Below are 20,826 nucleotides of genomic sequence, written 5' to 3'. Positions count from 1 at the left end.
TTTTTATATCTCCTGTAAAATTTAAATATTGTCACATTGGAGGTTTTAGCAGCTCAACATTTGTATTAATGTTGACTAAAATATGATTTTTAATCTCTATTCAACAGTGGTTTAAATGTTATAACTACTTTCTGGGGAGACACTATCTATACCACAATAACAACAATCTCATATACTTTGGTCATTTAAAACTCTACTATTAGGTACATTAAGTTACTTTAATTAATAGAAAGTTAAAATGAATTACTAGTGAATTCTAAAAAAACACAGAGACGTTCTATAAAATTAGTTAAAATATTTTTATTTAATAAACAATCGCATTTTCAACATTTTCGTTAGATGAGAAAAATACAAAATGTTGTCAAACATGATTAAATAATTGAAAATCTTGTATTGATAACATGTGACAAATCTCAGAAGCGATTTATACGATATATATCGACAGTTGTCACAAATGTGTTAATAACTTTGCGAAAAAAAATATTGTCATAATAATAAATGTATTATTAAGCTGTTAAAAATAATATACGTTAGAATATATTATTACTTAATATTAAACTACGGATATTTTAATACAATTATTAACTATTGTAATAATTTTTTCTTAGATACGTCACCGTGTGGTGGTCATATATTTTAATAAAGTAGTGGATATTGCCAGGGAGTAATTATAATATATTTATATCGTTGTTTTTATAAGATTTAAATAAAGTTATTTATCAAAAGTATAATATTTTTTATATCGACTGCGTAGAAATCAAACGTATTAGTAAAATAACATTAATTGAATTTTATATTCGTGATTGAACACTCAATTAAATACTTCGCTGAAGTATTTATTGAGTAAACTTTAACGTAGATACGGATCGATTATTTTGACGTTAAGTTTGAGCATTCAGATTTAAAAAAATGAACAAAAACAATGCAAGTGTCTAAGTAAGTACTGGCGCTGATTTATGAGAGCAATGTCAAATCATGTTTACTATGTCCAAAAAAACTACTTGTCCAAATGCCAAGTCACTTAAAATCCCATAACATAACTTTGAAAGGCTACAGTGTCGCAGTAAATATTGTCACGAACGATTTAATGGCTTAATTTACAAGCATTAAAGATTTGGTTAATGTATCAATTGAACTAAATTAAAAAAATAATATGTATTTACAAACTCATAAAGTAGGAAATCATTATATTATTTACAGGAATATAATATTCATAATAATGTTCTCAATAATTTATATATATATATATATTACAGGATAAATTACATCATCTAGTGATATCCAAGGGATACTAAAATTCTTGGAATAATATATTGTATTGATGATATACCTAATCAAGTTTAATGGTATGTAGCAATGCAATACTAGGGGTGAGCACAGTGAAGATGGCAAGGAGAGGTCTATATTATTTAGTAGTGGATTGAAAGTGGTTGGGACGATGATAACTAATAATAATTATTAATATAACTATAAATTTTTTATCATAAACTGTTTTTCCATAACAATACTTAATGAAAAATGCATAATATACAATGAATTACAGAAGTAAGTAAGTACTTAAAGAATACATTAACTTAGGACTGAAGGAACCACTTATCATTACTAGTAATTCTTCTAAACAAAATAATTGCTGGTATAGGATAACTAAAAGGGGTTTGCAGAAAAATATAATATTAAAATATATCACCCACCATGTAATGTAATGATTTAAGATACCTAATAATTAAAAAAAAAACAATTCCATTCAGTAATATAATATGAGTGTATACTAATAGAATTAAAGCTTTGAAATTATGAAAGCTCTTCACAATAAGTCGATTTGAAACATATTGTTGATCAAAAATCTATACTAATGATAACGAGAGTATCTTGAGTGCTTTTCTTGAATGGGTATCAGAAATTGTTTTTAATGTAATTTTAAATATGTGTATTAAAACATCAACTGTTGATAGTATTAGTATTGAGTTAATATAACTGCTAAACATTAGGTATACCTACAAGTACTCACGGTAACTGATATTGTTTATTATTTTAATTATTATGTTTTATTTCCCCAATATGGGATTACTACTGTGATGTTTATTAATTAATTCTTAGAATAGTATAAATAAATACACTGAAAAATTTATGTGTCACAAATTAAAATATTATTGTTAATTTTAATATTCCTTGTAGTCATTTCAGTTTGCGTGGATTATAAATATAAAATATTCAGTTAATTTCTTGTAAATTAATTTTGAATGCGCTGTTTAATATTACGATAGCGCGTAGGTAAATCGACAATATTCCAGGTGGTCTCTGCCTTTTATGATGGGATTATACTCCCTACGCTTGCCTGTGTTTCTACTACAACATGTTTGTAAGCACAATTATTAATTGAAGAAATAATACTGCGCAAGCCATTGACTTAAAAACAGTACCTACTTGGAAAATAGCCTATGCTTTGATAAGCCTAATTAAAAACTTTCAATTAAAAAAATGGGACGGTGAAAAATCAATGTGTCAAAAGTAGGTTTATTTGAGCGGTGCTGCCCAGTTTAATTAAAAAAATGATGCCGTTTACTAAAATCTACTTCTATTAAACTTATTGAAATATTGTGATTTATTAATGGTAATAACATTCTAATATAATTAGTCATTCATAATTGCATCAAAATTATTAAAAAATACTAGTTAATTTGGTAAATAAATAATATTCATTACATTGGAATGTACTCTCGGTCGATTGTATCAATAATATTCATTACAATATTAATACTATCGACCGAAGGTACTTGCTGGAATTTGAATTTAAATTCTAATGGATTTAAATTTTGTACTTTTCCATTTAAGTGTTGTTTTGCGACCCGGGTTTTGCCTTTCGGCATCTTCAGGTACTATGTACACTCACTAAAAGGCTAATATACACTGACAACGAATACAGTATTATGTAGTATATAGTACAATATATAGTACAATAGTATGAAATAAAGTAAGTAAAAACTTTATCACCTACCTATTAAGTCAAGAATTACAATAAAAAAATATATCTAACAAACAAATTATGAATAGTTTAAGTGTTTGTAAAAACTCCCTACCATATCAATAATAATACACTCAATAAGCATAAATAAATCGTCAAAACCTAATAATAGATCATTAGTAATTATAAATATATAAACAATAAAAATACTACACTCAAGAGGTGTAAAATCGTCAATTCTAGGAACAATGGTAACGTATTGGAAATTAATGGACTTAACTAATGAGATATTATATCTATGATATTAGCCTTTAAAATTTATTAGTTAAGCAATAAATTATTAATATTCAAGAATATTCTTACATGATACTTAACCTATAGTACCTATTTATGTTTTTATATATTTTTTAAAAACAACTCAAAAGTAAAAAACTTAATTCCATTAGAATTTTAATATTCATTTACGCTATATACTGATACTGAATCAGTGTAAGTAAAAGTAGAGTATTAAATACAAAGTGGGACTATTATTTGTCACAAGTAACTATATAACATTTTGTGGTATTTATTGTACTTATATAATATTATGACATACTTACTAGAAACTTTCTTTAAGACTTATACTGTTTAGAAAGATACATTATGTTTGTAATGTATACAGTATAGTAAGATCAAGCGATTCTTTTTGCATTAGGGATTTATTGTGTCTCGCATCAACTATAAAGAATGTATATTAACTTACAATTCAGTTGACTTAATACCCTTGCATTGATATTTATGAATAGGACAAAAGCTCTGTAGTAGACTTGTCCGTTATAAAACGTACCTACTTGAAATGTATTGGAGTACAAGTCTAACTAGAGACATATTCTTACATGCAGTAGGTAAAGGTTAAATTATTGCAGAAAGGAAGTATTGTCAATTAAGCAGGTTATTATTGATAACACTAACGAATCATATTATAATGATTATTTGATCAGTTCCGTTATAACTATAAGGAATTAAAAATTTTATATTATTATCTAACTACTTTTCTATCATTCAATAGTATCAACATATTATATAATAGGGAGTGGAATGTAATATAAAATTTTGAGTAAGTATTAATGTCTAATAATGGAAAAAAGTACAAATAATATCAAAATGTCAAAACTTTCTATATTTTTAATGTAATGTTATTATTGTGGAAGTCACATACGTATTTAATATTTTGCAGGAGAGCAGTTTTAACATAGTTAATCTAATCTATTAATTGAGTTAGCATTTACTTGGTAGAATTCCATTTTACAAGAAATGAAAATATAATTAATATTAAATTCTACAGGTTTTTAAAAAGGTTTGTCGATAGCTATTTCGGTTGTAACACCATTATCAAGACTATATTTTTTTTCTTTTTTTTTCGACCGTGAATTTAATACTACAGTGCAATGCGTTAGCCCTTTTGATGAACGAGTTAAGTTGACAGTCAGTTCCTTTTCAGGAAATCAAAATATCATCTACGTATCTATGGTAATATAATATATCAGCTACTGAGTCTTATTTTAAGTGATTCCGATTCGAATTTTTCCATAAAAATCTTTCTAAAAGTCTTGATAATGGTGTTACAACCGAAATAGCTATCGACAAACCTTTTTAAAAACCTGTTGAATTTAATATTAATTATATTTTCATTTCTTGTAATCTAATCTAGTTAAAATACTTACTCGCGCTCGGACTAAAACTCCGTATGTTGGATTTCCGCACTTTTGCAATTAATCTTTTGGCCATAGCTTAGAGAGAAAAAATTACATAAATTAGACATCCACTCTTTCAGCTCTAAAGTATAATAAGTGGACTACCGTCGTTTTAGAAGTAAGTATTTTGAAAACCATGTGACATTGGACTCCCAAATTTTCAGCATTAAGAGAACGTAAATACATATTTAAATCTGTATACTTATACTTAACTAAAAATGATAAAAATGTGATTTCCACACTTTTAGCTCTAAGGTACAGTTATTAAAGTAGTATTATAAATTAGTATACGGAAATTGATCGCCACGTAAATAATCCCAAAAAATAGTTTACAACAGTTGAAACCTCATTGTTTAACTAATTTATAAATATAATTGGCCATGTCAAAATATCAGAAACGTGAAAGGAAAAAATAATGATTTAAAGAATCGTTTCAGGAAAATTGAGCAGAGATTTTTCTTTATTCGTTTCATTGCGAAAGCTTTTAACCATAATCCCAATAAAAACTGAGAGCTTAATCTAGCATAAACATGCATTAAAAACTTAAACATATCCAGTTTCATTTTAATATACCTTTCACTTATATATGGGCGGACAAGTCGATGTCGTCATGTAGATACAACAGAGCTCGGTGAGACCCATCAATCTTGCTTAACAAAAAACACACACCAACGTGATTCATGGCTTATCGTCACAAGAACGTTTTACAGTCTCCTTGACATTCACCAATTAAGCATCGATCACGCTATATGTATCATTAGTGGACGATCACGAAGTGTCGATTTTTTAGGACTCTATCGATGTTTTATTAGGTTTCGATACCAGGATACAATAAAATAATTGTGATACTTACTGAGTTTTTAAAATTCGAACATTGCAATAGTTATTGCATAGCAATAGTTTTAATATAAACTATGTGAGACTAATTGAATGGTTAAGCACATAAATATGTATGGTTGTTTGATTATTAATATTAATAATATGCATCGATTTTAAATCATACGGTAAAGGAAATTGCGTAAATCAATTATCTTAAAAAATAAATCTAAAACATAGGTATAGAATAACTTATCATGTATAAACTAGATAATCTATTTTAGAATTAATTGTAATACTATCGACTGAAGGTACTTGGATTTAAATTCTAATGGATTTAAGTTTTGTACTGTTCTATTTGAGTCGTGTTTTGCGATCCGGTTTTCGCCTTTCGGCATCTTCATGCAATATGTGCACTCACTAAAAGGTAAATACATATTGACAACGAATACAATTATATAATTCTAACTTATAAAATAAATTAAAACAATAGAGTAGGTAAAAACTTGATCATCCACCTATTCAGTCAACAAATATTCAATATTCAATAAAAATTGCCTGAAGATGCCGAAAGGCGAAACCCGGGTTGCGAAAAACCACTCAAATGGAATAGTACAACACTTAAATCCTTATATAATATTAGGAAACCATATAGTAAATAGTTAATATAATAAAATAAAACAACCTAATGAATAATTGTATGTAGGCACACATTTGATACAGATCAGGTCCTATTACATAAGCATTGGTGTAATTTATATAGTTTTGCGAATACCCCTTTTGTACGACGTATATTTGGGTAATAATAGTGATTGATAAAAACTATAATTATTATATTATAACTGGCAATTAATTTATTATGACAAATTTTGAGATTATGAATTGATTTTTTAGATGTTTTATTATTTTTAGATACCAGGATATTGTAACACAAAAATTTGATTCCACATCCTGAAAATAATAGAAATATTGAAAATGGTATGAAATCAATCTGAGAATGGTTTGTAAAAGTTCATGGCTATAGTAATTATTCATAAAATATATAGGTACAGAGATAAAGCAGAATGCGGAACAGCTATGTATGGAACATCTATTATATTATGTTTTCCTCACATTCTTCGTTTTAAGAATGTGTTAATTGTACTGGTTGTTAATCCATGATTTATGCATATTAGAAAATGATAATATAATAAATAATAGTTATTGAAAAATACGCAAATAAATAAATTGATTATGCAGATGGGTGTAATCGCTTTAACATACTATAAAAGTGAACATACATAATTTTGAAAACACTTATGAGTATAAAAAATCCCTTTGAAATAAGTAAGATCGAACCTGCATCTCTCGAGTATCGCGCCCACACACATATACCACTATGCTAAAGGAGTCATACTTAATTGCGACAAATTTTAACTAATGACTTTTAATACTCTCTGAAGCGTTTTCCAAATTAAGCTACCATTGGAGATCGGCTTTTGTAATTTAAGCCAAAGAAGGTATTACTTTAATAATTACTAACCGACGTCACGAATTACTCCAAGACTTTTCAAGACAAAAGACAAGACAAGACAAGACAAGACAAAAACAGAATCATCGGATAAGGGGAAAATTTTAAGATGAAATATTGTTTTTTAATTCTTTTAATAGAAATTCGTTGGAGCACGAAAAGGAGTCAACTTTATGTGCAAATCTAGTTATCTAAAGGTATTGTTATGTTCAACTATACATAACCAACTACCTTCTGCCGGCCGTCCACTGGGATATATTTCATTAATAATTATTTTTATACTTTCAAATCGTAGTTTACGATTCATTGATTGCCGGTCACACTAACTTCGGAATAATGACAGATGAGGTTTGAGAAATAGGTAATTCACGACCTATTAATAGTCCTTGCTCTATCTCCTTATTCTATCCCATCCTTAATCCTATATCCTACACCCGCCATATCCCTGTTCCGAACATTTAATAACCACATCTATAACCATTACAGTACCCAAGGTGTAGAAAACGTCTGAAAATAGTTAATTTCAAGAATCATGAAAAACTGATTTCACCATAATTCAAAAATTAAAATTCTTATTTCAATTTTACAGTAATTTCATCAATCAACCCCGAAGTTGATAATATTATCAAAAATTCTTTGCAGGCTCTTACAATAAAATCTTACAAAGGTTAATAAACCTGATGTTGTTAGAATGGTTATTGCTAGAAAAATAGGTAATTTATAGTTCTTCGCAACATAATGAATGGTAGACCGTTTTAGGGAATTCTTGGCAATAAACATTGTTTTATTGTCTCGATATTTTCTATAATACAAGAGCAGTGCTTTATTTATCTGGTCATAGGCTCTGTGACTGATGTCCGAAATAAACATTAAATTTAATGGATCGCTGGAAATGGAGCACAATAAATCTGGTGTGACAGTTTTACAAAGAAATATTAAATCACAATTATTTTACCATTGTTTGACAAGGAAAAAGGAGGCTTTCATTATTAATTACATTCTAATCATCATATTTAAATATATTTGAGTAATTGTATGAACCTATTTAACCAAATAATAGTTAGTTATTAATAGTATACGCGTTCAAATTGTTATATTACGTATATTATATGAATTATTCCTCTTCATCGTGTCCGGTCTTCAATGACTAAAAATAATATTACTCCAAAAGTGAGCAAAGAAAACAAAATTTTACTTAGCGTATAGGGTTGCATTGAAATCGGATACTTAATAATAAGTGATATTTTATAATACACTCTAAAATGAGAATTGATGTCTTTCATACGTTATGAAGGTATACTATTGATTAATTTTATGGGATAGTACGTTTAATTATTTTATTAGAAATTAGTTAAAATACCTTATAATATGTAGGTAGGTACTTATTTCACTAATTTGATAAACATCGGGACTAGTTTTATCTACTTAACAGGACATGCCATGTACGAGGGTGGGTCAATAAGTCCTTAGAAAAGCCGACAGGTGGCGCGACTAGTACTGTAAGCGGTTTGTTTTCATGCAGCGGCACTACCGATTCAGTATGCTGCGAAGTTTCAATCAGATTGGTCGGGTTGTTGTGTGTTTCTCGTACATTTAAAAAAAAAATTTGCTTGTGGAAAATGGAAAAATGGAAAATGGAGAAAATTGAGTTTAGAGCTGTTATTAAACATTTTAATATAAAAGGGTTAACCGCAAAGGAAATAAAAAATGAGTTGGATTTAGTTCACGGCATATCTGTTCCTTCACTTGCAACTATTTATAACTGGTTAAATGAATTTAAACGTGGTCGTACATCAACAAAGGATGAACCACGCTCAGGACGTCCTGTAGAGGTGACTACACCAGAAATGATCAATAAAATCCACGATATGGTGTTAAGTGACCAAAGATTAAAGTTGAGTGAGATAATTGAGGTTACAGGGATCTCAAAAGGTAGCGTCATTTCTATTTTACATGACAAATTGGGCATGAAAAAAATTTCTGCAAGATGGGTGCCGCGTTTGCTCACAGTCGACAATAAACGCAATAGGGTGGTGGCCTCTAAAGCCCTGTTGTCGCTCATGCAACGCAATCCGGATGAATTTTTGCGTCGCTTTGTGACTGTAGATGAAACATGGATACACCACTATACTCCCGAGACGAAAGAACAGTCAAAGCAGTGGATTGCGAAAGGCGAACCATGTCCAAAGAAGGCGAAAACCGTAAAATCAGCTGGTAAGGTTATGGCTACTGTATTTTGGGATGCACGTGGAATTATTTTCGTTGACTATTTGGAAAAAGGAAAAACAATAACAGGGGATTATTATGCATCTTTATTGGACCAGCTAAAAAACAAAATTGAAGAAAAACGGCCTCATTTAAACAGGAAAAAAATTCTCTTTCATCAGGACAATGCTCGTGTTCACACATGTTTACGATCAATGGCTAAAATTGAAGAATTGAAGTTCGAATTGGTCGACCACCTACCGTATTCGCCAGATTTAGCCCCCAGTGACTTTTTCCTTTTCCCAAACTTAAAAAAATGGCTAAGTGGACAACGTTTTTTTTCAAATGAAGAAGTCATCGATCGGACAAATGCTTATTTTGAGGACCTTCCGAAAACTTATTTTTCTGACGGTTTAAAAAAAATTGAGAAACGTCTAACCAAGTGTATTGAGCTCCAAGGAGATTATGTTGAGAAATAAAAAAAAAATACAAAAATAAAAACTGTTTTAATGCTTTTTTCTAAGGAATTATTGACCCACCCTCGTAATAATAAAATAATTGTATATTATTATTATAATTTGTAATTTATGTAACTTATTTCCATCAAGAATTGACAGTTTATAGTGTTTTGACCATTAAAGTGCTTACAGAGCTTAGAAAAATGTGTTGGTATGGAAGATGATTTCCTTTTTTTAATCGATCTTATACGGGAATGCGTCTTTCAATAAATGTTTAGACTTACTGGTATTTTATTTTAATTATCCATAAGTGTTTGTTAGCTTTGCAAGCGCATCATTTTAAAATGGTAACAAAAAAACTTGTAAGAAAATTTCAAGCCTCTTTGAAACAGAAAGAAATCGCGTTGAAACATACAGCATCTCGCGCACGGGCTCTCCATAAGTATGAACAACTAGAAAACTTGTACATACAAGAAGAGCATAAAGCAATGTCAAGTTATGACAGTATTTTTAGTCACGTTGAATTTTCTGCAAAGAAACTGCAGGTGGAATTTTCGAAAATACCTTATGCGCCTAGCGCGACATACCCGCGGCGCACTTACCTGTTTGCTACGGGCAGGTAATTTCTAATGTGACCTTTATATTTAAAATGCAGTGGTGGCGTATTTACTTAATATTGAATATTATAATAGTTATACTACGATGAAAATCTTAGTACGTCAATATTGTATAGATACTTGTACAAGAGAATATATAAAAAAACAAGATAGGTAACATTTTATATTACACACATAAACTTAAAAGCATACCACAAAATTTTTAAAGGAGTATTATTTATTTTAAGAACTAATAATTATTATTGATAGAGTATTTAATACGGTGGTGCGTTTGAGTTGCGCCACTGTGAGTTAACTTTTATATACTTACATTTAAACAATAAATCCTTTTGATATTGAAAAAAAACATAAATTACTATTATTACATCGAATATAAACGGATGTCTAATGTTTACGAGTTCTGTATTTACTATTTGGAATATGCCTGAATTATAGTTTTAATTTATATTTCTTATTATTTTCAGAGCACAGGGCACAAGGTAGAGCACAGGGAACTCATAAATAATGGGAACTGAAATACACAACGGGTAAGGCGATAGCAGGTAACCGACTCGAGTAAGGAAGAATCCTGGTTAAACTTACACACGTGTTAAGAATACGTTTTACGTCGAATACTAAAAACTGCTCTTGGTTTATGCATTTACGCTCATTTAATGTTGGTGTATTACACACACTATTGCACGTGCATAATGCGTGCTTAATTTTCGTAGGACACTCACACATTCAAAAGCCTGTTTCACCATGCGGCGTATTGAATATTGCCTATCGGTATTCTATTTATTATCTGTTCTGTGGTAGAGCATTTTATAAACTTCTGCTAAGGATTGTGATCCCGCACAGATATTACCAATACTGATCCAGGGATGTGAAATTAATAAAAAAAAATGAAAATATTTTTTTTGAAAGGATATGTAAAACTTAGTATAAATAATAGGCATTTGGAGATTCGATTTATCTATTTGGAAGTTAAAAAATTGTTTGGGTAGTTATATTGATTCTTTCAAGTATTTTTGTCGTTGGCTCTACATTCCGACGTGGGACTTGTTCAACGCACGAAGAGTTTTTTTTTTACGAGAAATGATTGTTAGCCATTTGCTGAGGCCTTTGACAACATATAAATTCGCTTTTCTCCAGATTCGAATACGAGACCAACGATTTCATAAATTGACATTCGCTTGTCCAGCATGGGCGCGTTAAGTTGTGGTTTGATTATACTCTGGATGAAACACGATGAAAAAGACAACATGTAAATTTTCCCAGATGCTGCGTTCAGACTCACGGCTTCAGAGATAGTCACCTTGTTATTATTACAAAGGTTGGATGATACAAATAGTAGCAGATTAATACGTTTATTCAATAAAGGGTTTATAACACCAAAAATAAATTACGACTATTAATAATCCTCCGTCACTGAATTTCTACAAAGTAGTTTTCTCAGTTCATAACCTCACCCGTTCAGTTGATTTTATTATAATTTATAGTAATATAATTATTTCAAATTAATGCACATGTGTGTAGTACAAATGTCACAGTAAGGAAAATGAATAAAATGTGAAAATAATCTTCACATCTGGGTACAGGTTTTGAACCGGGATTTTCAGCAGTGGGAAATTTTAATGTTTATTCTAAATTCAAAATTAAGCACTAAGGAAATCGCTTTACTGAAACTACTTTCAACTGCCTGAGAACATTTTATTCTTTTACGGTTACATTTTAAGTATAGTAGTTTTCTATCAACTTGAAATAAGTATATCCGTTAGTTTACATATAATAATAATATGTTATATTACAGAAATACATTCAGTGATTACGAATATTACAATATGAATGAGCAATATATAATGTATTCTAAACGATTAGATACTGTTGTAAATAATATGAGTGTGTCAATGTGGAAATAATGGAAATTCTCATTAAAGTAATAATTACTAGGTAATAAAAGGCGCTATCTAAAATTCCACTGGTTGATTGTATTGCATGAAAGAATAGCTTATACCTAGTTGTTGAAGGTAATTTATACTTTAGGCAAGTGTTATTTACAATACTTTCTATTTTACAAAAATTCAATTGGCGTATAAATCTATCTGTTAAGTTCATAATGATCCTTGTTTAATGATCAACTGTAGACTGAGTTCATTTTTCACTAACGTTTTAATTAAAATTATACTCGTAGACTAAAACAGAAACTGATCTTTAAGGGCGTTCTTTTACTTTTCACATACAAATATGAGTTACCTACCACAATGTAATCAGCGAAGTTTTTAAATTATTTTTAAACAGTGTGCTTTAAAATGTATTATTAAAAGTTTTTTCTAAAAATATATTAATTCACTAATATTAATATGTAGAAGCTACAATGTGTTCATGTCATGAATACTTTTATTTATTACTACTGTAATTTTATATCAATTTTAAATCTATGTAAAATTTACTTTAAAACTTGTTCTGCAAGTGTGTTCTCAGTTTGTAATTAAATATTGTATTAAAATATGTGTTGTTAAGGTAGTGCCTAAGTTATAATTGCTGTAAAAATTTACTGCGGTATGTGGGAATCGATTAAATATGATTTCAATGATCTTGTTTTCAACTTGTTAATGACATAGAAATTTAGAAAATCACTAAACGAGTCGACGGGTGCGTTTAGATAAAACCTGTTTCTATATAAATTACATCGATTTGCTATGCCCGCTGTTTACCGTATCTAGAAAATTTACTCTCAAGAGTTTATTTTCATACAATTATTTATTCCGACGCGATAAATGGAATTCTGGATATTTTTAATCGAAAGGTGTTAAATTGAATGGCCATTAAAAGATTACGTGGTATTTAATACATAATATATTATAAGCGGAATAAAGACAAACCAATAAATACGATAGCGAAATTCATATTTAGAAATCAATTTATTTTAAACGAATCTTGATATTTTTTAATGAAACAAATAATTCAGGAGCTGGGTGTAAGCTGAAAGCATTTCAACATTTTGTTCTTTATCGGTATTAGTATTTTTGTATTTTAAACCTAAGCGGGCTTATTATATATTATAATATATATTATAGTAAATAAGAAATCAAGAATTACAACGTCACAGCTTAATTTAATTATTAAATAAAGCCAAATTATTAAAGAAAAAACTACATTATTATTTAAAACATACTTACTAAATAAAATTTAGAATATATTTATTATGCATTGACTATTGATTAAACTGGTATTAATTAAATTTCATTATAACTTTTGAAATACAATTTTCTTTTCCTCGATTATTTCATTGTTAATGGTATTACTCTGCCAAAACTACATACTTAAAATATTTATTTTCATTTTGATAACATAAAAATCAACTATTAATGTCTTCCGTGCTGAAAAATCATTTAATATAAAAATGTAAAATAAAATGAATATAATATAATCCAACTGTCGGCACCATAACAATTCATATGACTTTGAAAATATTATTATTAATACTTAATTATTATGTAAATCCACTTTAATTAGTATGTCTAGAGAAAGAACTTATAGAAAAGTAAACAATGTTATAAAATCAACAGAATTCGTTGGAAATGGTAAGCCCCAAAATAATTAAATATATATTTTAATTGCCATAATGCATTCCGCTGACAGCATAACTTAATCAAAACCGTTTTTTTATTTCTTTGTGTTTATTACACGACACAGAACTCTTAATTAAAATAAATGCACAGCGATTCGTGTAAAAAATCAAACAAATGAGCGCGATGCTATCTTCCACTGTGAAGACTATCAACTAAATTCGTATGACGTCATTTCCTTTCCTATGAAAAATTGTTATTCTTTAAGGAGGTTGATATAAAAATGATATCTGTCGCCCGATAGTGCCCACCTCGGGGCAGGAAATGTGCGTCAGACGTCACTTTAACTAGCTGCATAGGTCGGACGGGTATATAAATTTGCTTTTTTAATACCCTTTGTGGAATCGCTATGGAGGAAGTTTAAGTTTCATACGTTTATTATTGCAAACGGCGTTTTTGAGCAGTTTAATTGGTACACCAGAGCGGCTTCGAAGATATTGTGATCTTGCGCCTCCTTCAGGGGGTTGGAAGCGTATTCAAGAATACAATTATTCGAATGTTGCACAAATTCAAAATTAATAAATAGTTTCAAACATAGTTTTTTTTAATACTATCGACCGAAGGTACTTGATGGAATTTAATTTTAAGTTCTAATAGATTTAAGTTTTGTTCTATTCTATAGGAGTCATTTTTTGTGACCCGGGTTTGTGTTCCTTGAGTTAATAGGTAGGTGATAAAGATTTTACCTACTTTATTGTATTAATAATTTGTTATATAAGTTAGAGTTAACTGTATTCATTGTCAGTGTATGTTTGCCTTTTGGTGAGTGCATATTATAGTGTCTGAAGATGCCGAAAGGCAAAACCCGTGTCGCAAAAAACGACCCAAATGGAATAATACAAAACTTAAATCCATTAAAATAGTATTTTTATCGAAATTTGCCTACTATATATTTTTTAACCACAGTCATAACAAAATTAATAACAACATTATACCTACAAATTATTCTTATCTTTTTATAACTTCAATATTAGCTTTAACATCTAGTTTAAGTATAATCTCACAATTTTTTATTTTCAGTGCTTAGGGCAGTATTAGACTATGAAAGATATTTGGCAAATATCTTTTATGAAACATATTTAATAAAATCCTTTACATTACGAATATTATGTATAATATAAAAAAAAAACATAAAAATGTGTAAATTCGAATAATTTAATCTTGAATTCAATATTAAATATCAGAAGAATTACTGAATTTTGAAAACAGCACTGGGTCACAATATATAATAACTCGTTTCAAAATGAAAGACGGCAAGAAATTAACACATAAAAATTATTGATTGTAGAACACAAAAAATATGAAATGCTATTATAATAATTGCCACCAAGATTACAAAACTTTTAATAAAATAAACCTAATATGGTAATATACATTCGTAGTCCGTTTTTTAAACTTTATATTTTATATTTTATAAAATATTTTACATATTTTATTATATTATGCCTTCTCGTGTTTTATAAAACAATGCTATTAAAAGTTTAAAAAATGATAAAAAACCTTTGACAAAAATCTTTTATAGTACCTACATACTTTTATAATACCGGTCTTACCTAATTATATTTAACTATCTGGTGGTCCGTAGTGTGCTAACGTGCGAACGTAAATGGTAATTTACCTAATTATTCTTGATAAAAACGTTTCACCCAAATTAAAAATAATTTCAAATCATATAGTAAATAGGTACACGTCTTGAATATTTGTTATATTCATTGTGATTTGTTGAAAAGTAAAGGGTAATCCCATTAAACAGATTGCATATTAAAAACATAATGCTATGCATGTATATAGGTACAATAATTAATGCTTGTTAAAAATCGATTTTTTTATATAAGACCACTACGTAGATATATAATATTGTTGCACAATTTATTTAAGTTTCTCAGATACGTATAAAATGAATGCCCCTGATTTGCAAGAATGCAGATTTATTTATGTATTATATAAATATCTTTCAATTTGAGAGGATACTATTGGCCGCGGTATTTCAATTAATGAAAATATCGACATTGTGTCTTATCCGACGCTTTGACCAGTAAAGAATAATCTTCCATTGTTAAATGCTTCTGTGACAGAAAATTAATTTGGCTGAATATCTGCCTATATATACATATTATATATATATATATATACACATACGGAGCTTTTAACGCTGAAGGGGTTTTAATGAGAAAAGAGAAAAAAAAATTGTCGAAATAATTTTCACAATTTATATGCTTATTTTTCTAGACAGTGTTATGAAAACATTGTAAATCGTGTTAACCCTTCTTCAAAATTCTTGGTATATTCTTAGTCATTTTTAATAGACCAATAAATTCTGAATAACTATTCAAAGCGACGTATAATTACTTAACTTATGCAATATCCCCAGATATTAAAATAACTTGTAAGAATTTAATTTTTATACTGTGAGATAATTTAACTGAATCATATTATGTTAAAATCGATATTTGGTGGCTAATTAGTTTAGTTTTTTTTTTTTAAATTTATTAATAAAACACTATTACCTACAGTAAATTAAAGCTAATATTTGATTCATTTACGTATTTTATTAAATATGCACACTATCCAAAGTAATAAATTTTTCATTTATATTCCGATAAAACTGTTTTCTTTTATACCTACCACTGTATTATATAGGGTATATTATATTTTATACCTAATCCGAAAATGATTATTTTCTCGCTGAATCTGTAGTAATTAAAATAATTTCTAGATTGTGATGAGTAACAGTAAAATTGTCTTTGACTTACCTTAACGGTTTGATTCTTGATGGGTTTGTCGGGGTCATGAACGTATTCTAGTGAGATTCCATAAAATTGTCCTTTATTGATGTATGTGATTCTGTCGTCTTCCCTTCGCTGTGAACTGCTGATTGGACTCTCGAGGTGGTATTTGAAGCCGCAAGGTGAATATCTAAGGAAGAAGAAAAAAATTGTATTTAATAATATAATATATAGGTACTATGTATAATATCGTCGGTCCCTATTAAAAAAGTCGGATCTGAAATTTTGTCATTTTCGGATTATTACGTAAAAGTTATTTAAACATTTTAAACATTTATACCACAATAACAGTTTTTTTTGTTTGTTTGAAAAAATTCGAGATATTTAAGTTAAAAATGACGGATCTACCGAGAGTGTCCGAATAACAATGTCGGTTCTTACTAACCGACATTTTTAGCTGGGCGTGGGTGAGCAAGATGCGTCGGATCTGACAGTTGCTGCTATGTTCACCGGACAGACGGATGTTTTTATAAACGTTTAAAAAAGTTTATATAACCCGTATTTTTATTCATTATGGCAAGCAATAGGTCACAAAGGATATTTGATGAAACATCTTTGATTGCTCGTACCTACTGAAAAATAGCATTTTGCAGATCCGACTTTTTTAATAGGGACCGACGATATGCAGTTACCACTTTATTCAATTATTATTTGCACATATTTCCAGACGAATGTCACCAAGACGTGTTGAAAGCTGAATTTTTAGAAAATAAATATTATAATAAAAGCATTGCTTATTTTTATTATATTACATACATAGTTTCAGTTGTTATCGATGTATAGTACTGTGAAATTGTATATGGTTGTATTCAGGCCTCCCTTGCCTTATACTTGTGGTACAAGAGGAATATTCACACTATTTGGATGACATACTAAGAAATGCAATAGCTACGCAGTGCTGAATTAATAAATTGAAGTAACACGACCTTGTGCTTAACGCATGCCTCAAAGCCGGTGCATAACAAAACGAAGTGAGTAAAAAGTATTGAGTGTTTCGAATGAATTTTGTCTTCTATATTATTGTCTTGGCAATAAAAAATCACTTGTAATGTTGTTGATTAGATCTATACTGTAATTATTAAATTAAAAATGCATCAAATAGTATCCTGGCACTATTATTTCTAGTTATATAGAGTGACTGTGTAAACTAGAAATATTTGTAAATGTACGTAATATGTATGTGACCACCATAAGTCAAATTTTTTTTTTCTCCCATATAGTGAATATTACAAATTATTAATTTGAAACGTTCACAATATAACATTTAGAAGCAAAGAAATATTAATAAAACAGTATTATATACAGAATAAGAAATAGATCAGCATTAAACAGTAGAAAAGTGTAAATACAAAAAATATATAAATTAGATACAAAAAATTACGCCGAATGAGCTAAGCAGTCGCTATTTTAAGAATTTGTTAAACAATGCCTACCTATACTCATCTTCACGCAGGTGGAATATGTCAATATTCGAAGTGATTTGGTTGAACAGTGTTATTGCCCTCCCAATTGGAATTACGAATGGCAGGTTAGTTCTGCACCTTGGGAGAACAAACAACGGATGCCCACGGAAGTAAGCTCATGCAATCGACAGCGATTGGATGTAGATACGCGATTCTTAATACGCACTTTACATTATGACTCCACCTGTACTATCTGACTTTACTTGACTTTACTCGTTACGAATTGTTGTTGTTTTTGAGAAGTTTTATCATGTAATTTTAGTAGCTTTTGATATAATATGATTAAGTTCTACTAAATTAGTATATTTAATTAGCTGTGCAAAACTTTATTTAGTGCATCATGCAATTTGTCAAAAAGCCGAATAAAAATATAATACATATTTTATAAATATAAGAATGGTAAAAAAACGAATTCTCAATATGAAAACATTCATTCAATTTATAAACATTAATTAAAATTACTCGGAGACAAATATTTAATAAAGAATATTTATAACTGTGCTGATAAAAATCATGCATATTATATTATTTTATTTTAATTACTTCATCGCCAATAACTTAATGGTCTTACATAAATTAATAATTTGAAGGCGGTTGTACAGTGTGGCGTGTACGTTTTATAAAATTTTCATATAAGAAAAAATCGATTGTGATCAAATTATTCCAATCACGGGTCCAGCTGTCAACTAAATTTTTAAACACGGCAAGTGGGAGATAACCGAAAATAAATATAAAATGATGTTGTCTTTTTTTATTCACTTATACCTATACTGGGAGGGATCGAAGACACCGAAACATATTATACGAGCTGACAGTGTTCATTTCTCGTCGGCTTCACCCTTTGATGTGAGCCTCAATCTCCCAACGAAGATTCTCACCAATGATAGTAGCCATTTTATAAACAAAATAAATTTAGATATATGCAGGGCTACCAGTTTTGTATTTTATTATTGCATAATAGATATGACAAACATAACAATTTAATTAAAATGCGCGAAAACATCAATACAGTGACTGTGGTGTTTAAAGTTATGTTGCAATTATCATTTTTTTTTATTCAACGAATGATTCAAGGGGGGAGTACCGAGAAGTTCTACGTAGTATCAATACCAGGAAACTACAGTACCTCGGCCACATTATGAGAGGACAAAAGTATAGCATTTCACCGCTTGACATTCAAGGAAAGATCAATGGTAAACGTAGGAGAGGACGGCGCCGCATTTCGTGGCTTAAGAACCTCCATGATTGGTACGAGTGCAGCTCCACTGAACTATTCCGGGTAGCAGACGACAAATATATGATCGTCTTGATGGTGGCCGACCTCCGCTAGGGGATGGCACAATAAGAAGAAGAATAATTCACAAGATTTAAGAATGTAACATTATAATTATTGAATATACGTAGCTCAATTTGAAAAGCGCTTCAGTGAGTATCAAAAGCCATTAGTTAAAATTTGTCGCAATTAATTATTACTCTTTTAGCACAGTGGTCTATGTGCGCGGGTGTGTCTTACTTTTTTCAAAAAAGATTTTTTCTATTGGTTATGTTATAATATATTCTCTCAGAAGTGTTTTAAAAATTATGTATGTTCAATTTTAAATTTGAGTTAATTTATTTTACTTTTAATATAGGTTTTTATGTAAGCCATTTGCTCAAAATATATACTTAGATTTAATTTTATTCTAGAATCCATCACAAAAAAACAAAATATCAATTTTATTCATCTGATATAGACTTATTATACTTAAAATATTTTTAAATTGACTTAAGAATCCAAACATCCGACAATAACAATGACATGAGAAACAATAGAAAAAAAACGATTTTTAACAATATAAATAGGTACTATGAATAAGTAATTTAAAACTACCCATCAATGGTTGTTCATGGAATTTTCCAGTTATGAATTTACCATAATTATATACATCAAACTTGACGATGCCGAATGGTGAAACTTTTGATATTGAAATCGATTCTTTAATAGTATAGAATTTTAATCAAATATATTATTATAATTACTAATCAACATCATAGGACCTACAATCCGATGTGGACTTTGGCCGGTTCAGTAAGACTTGTAAGTATGTTGGGTTTTTGTTCAACCTATAAGGTAGGTATTTGGTGATATAATAGGTTAATCCAAACATTTTTTACAGATTTGAGATTCAAACTCGATAACCACGACTTCATATGCAGATATTTTACCACTTGTCTATCATGGGCATTGTTACACATTCTAATCTAATTCAAACCAAAAGACACGTCACAGATTTCAATACCAACAATCAAATCTATCTTCTATTTATTCTTAATTGGATAATTTGATTTTTTTCGATCAGTTTAAATTACGTCATAATTTTTAATGTAAATTTTAATTAATTGCCACGTGGGTTATTTGGTAGCCCTGCATATATAGAAGAAGCTTGCTGTCAACACGGCACCGGCATTCAAAATATTACGAAATCGCTTACAAATCGACGGATTATGCTAATTTTTCAACTGAGATTTGCAGTTTTTTGCGTTTTGTCCGGCAATCGCTTCCTAGCGCGCGCCTTCAACCTCCAATGTATAGATTTATTTATTTATCGGGAAAACACACACAAAAAGACGACGCATAAGTTTATTATGGATGCAGGTGTATGCAATTTTAAATTGTATAAGTTGA

General features: G+C 29.2%; 1 protein-coding gene across 8 annotated transcripts in view; it reads right to left on the bottom strand.

The window, feature by feature from the left end:
• The window catches only part of grh (grainy head), a 562,310-nt gene that overhangs the window by 97,504 nt on the left and 443,980 nt on the right, over positions 1-20,826 (bottom strand). For all 8 annotated transcript variants that reach the window (XM_085947266.1, XM_085947268.1, XM_085947267.1 and 5 more), the window contains one exon: positions 16,666-16,828. In XM_085947266.1, the coding sequence (XP_085803392.1) occupies positions 16,666-16,828 (163 nt within the window). The remainder of the gene's footprint in view (positions 1-16,665; positions 16,829-20,826) is intronic.

Source organism: Rhyacophila brunnea, unplaced genomic scaffold (assembly GCF_057557595.1).
Source record: "Rhyacophila brunnea isolate RB1 unplaced genomic scaffold, BYU_Rbru_1.0 scaffold_2, whole genome shotgun sequence".
NCBI lineage: Eukaryota > Metazoa > Arthropoda > Insecta > Trichoptera > Rhyacophilidae > Rhyacophila > Rhyacophila brunnea.
Note: the sequence above shows the minus strand (reverse complement) of the source record. Positions and strands in the feature narration are given on the sequence as shown.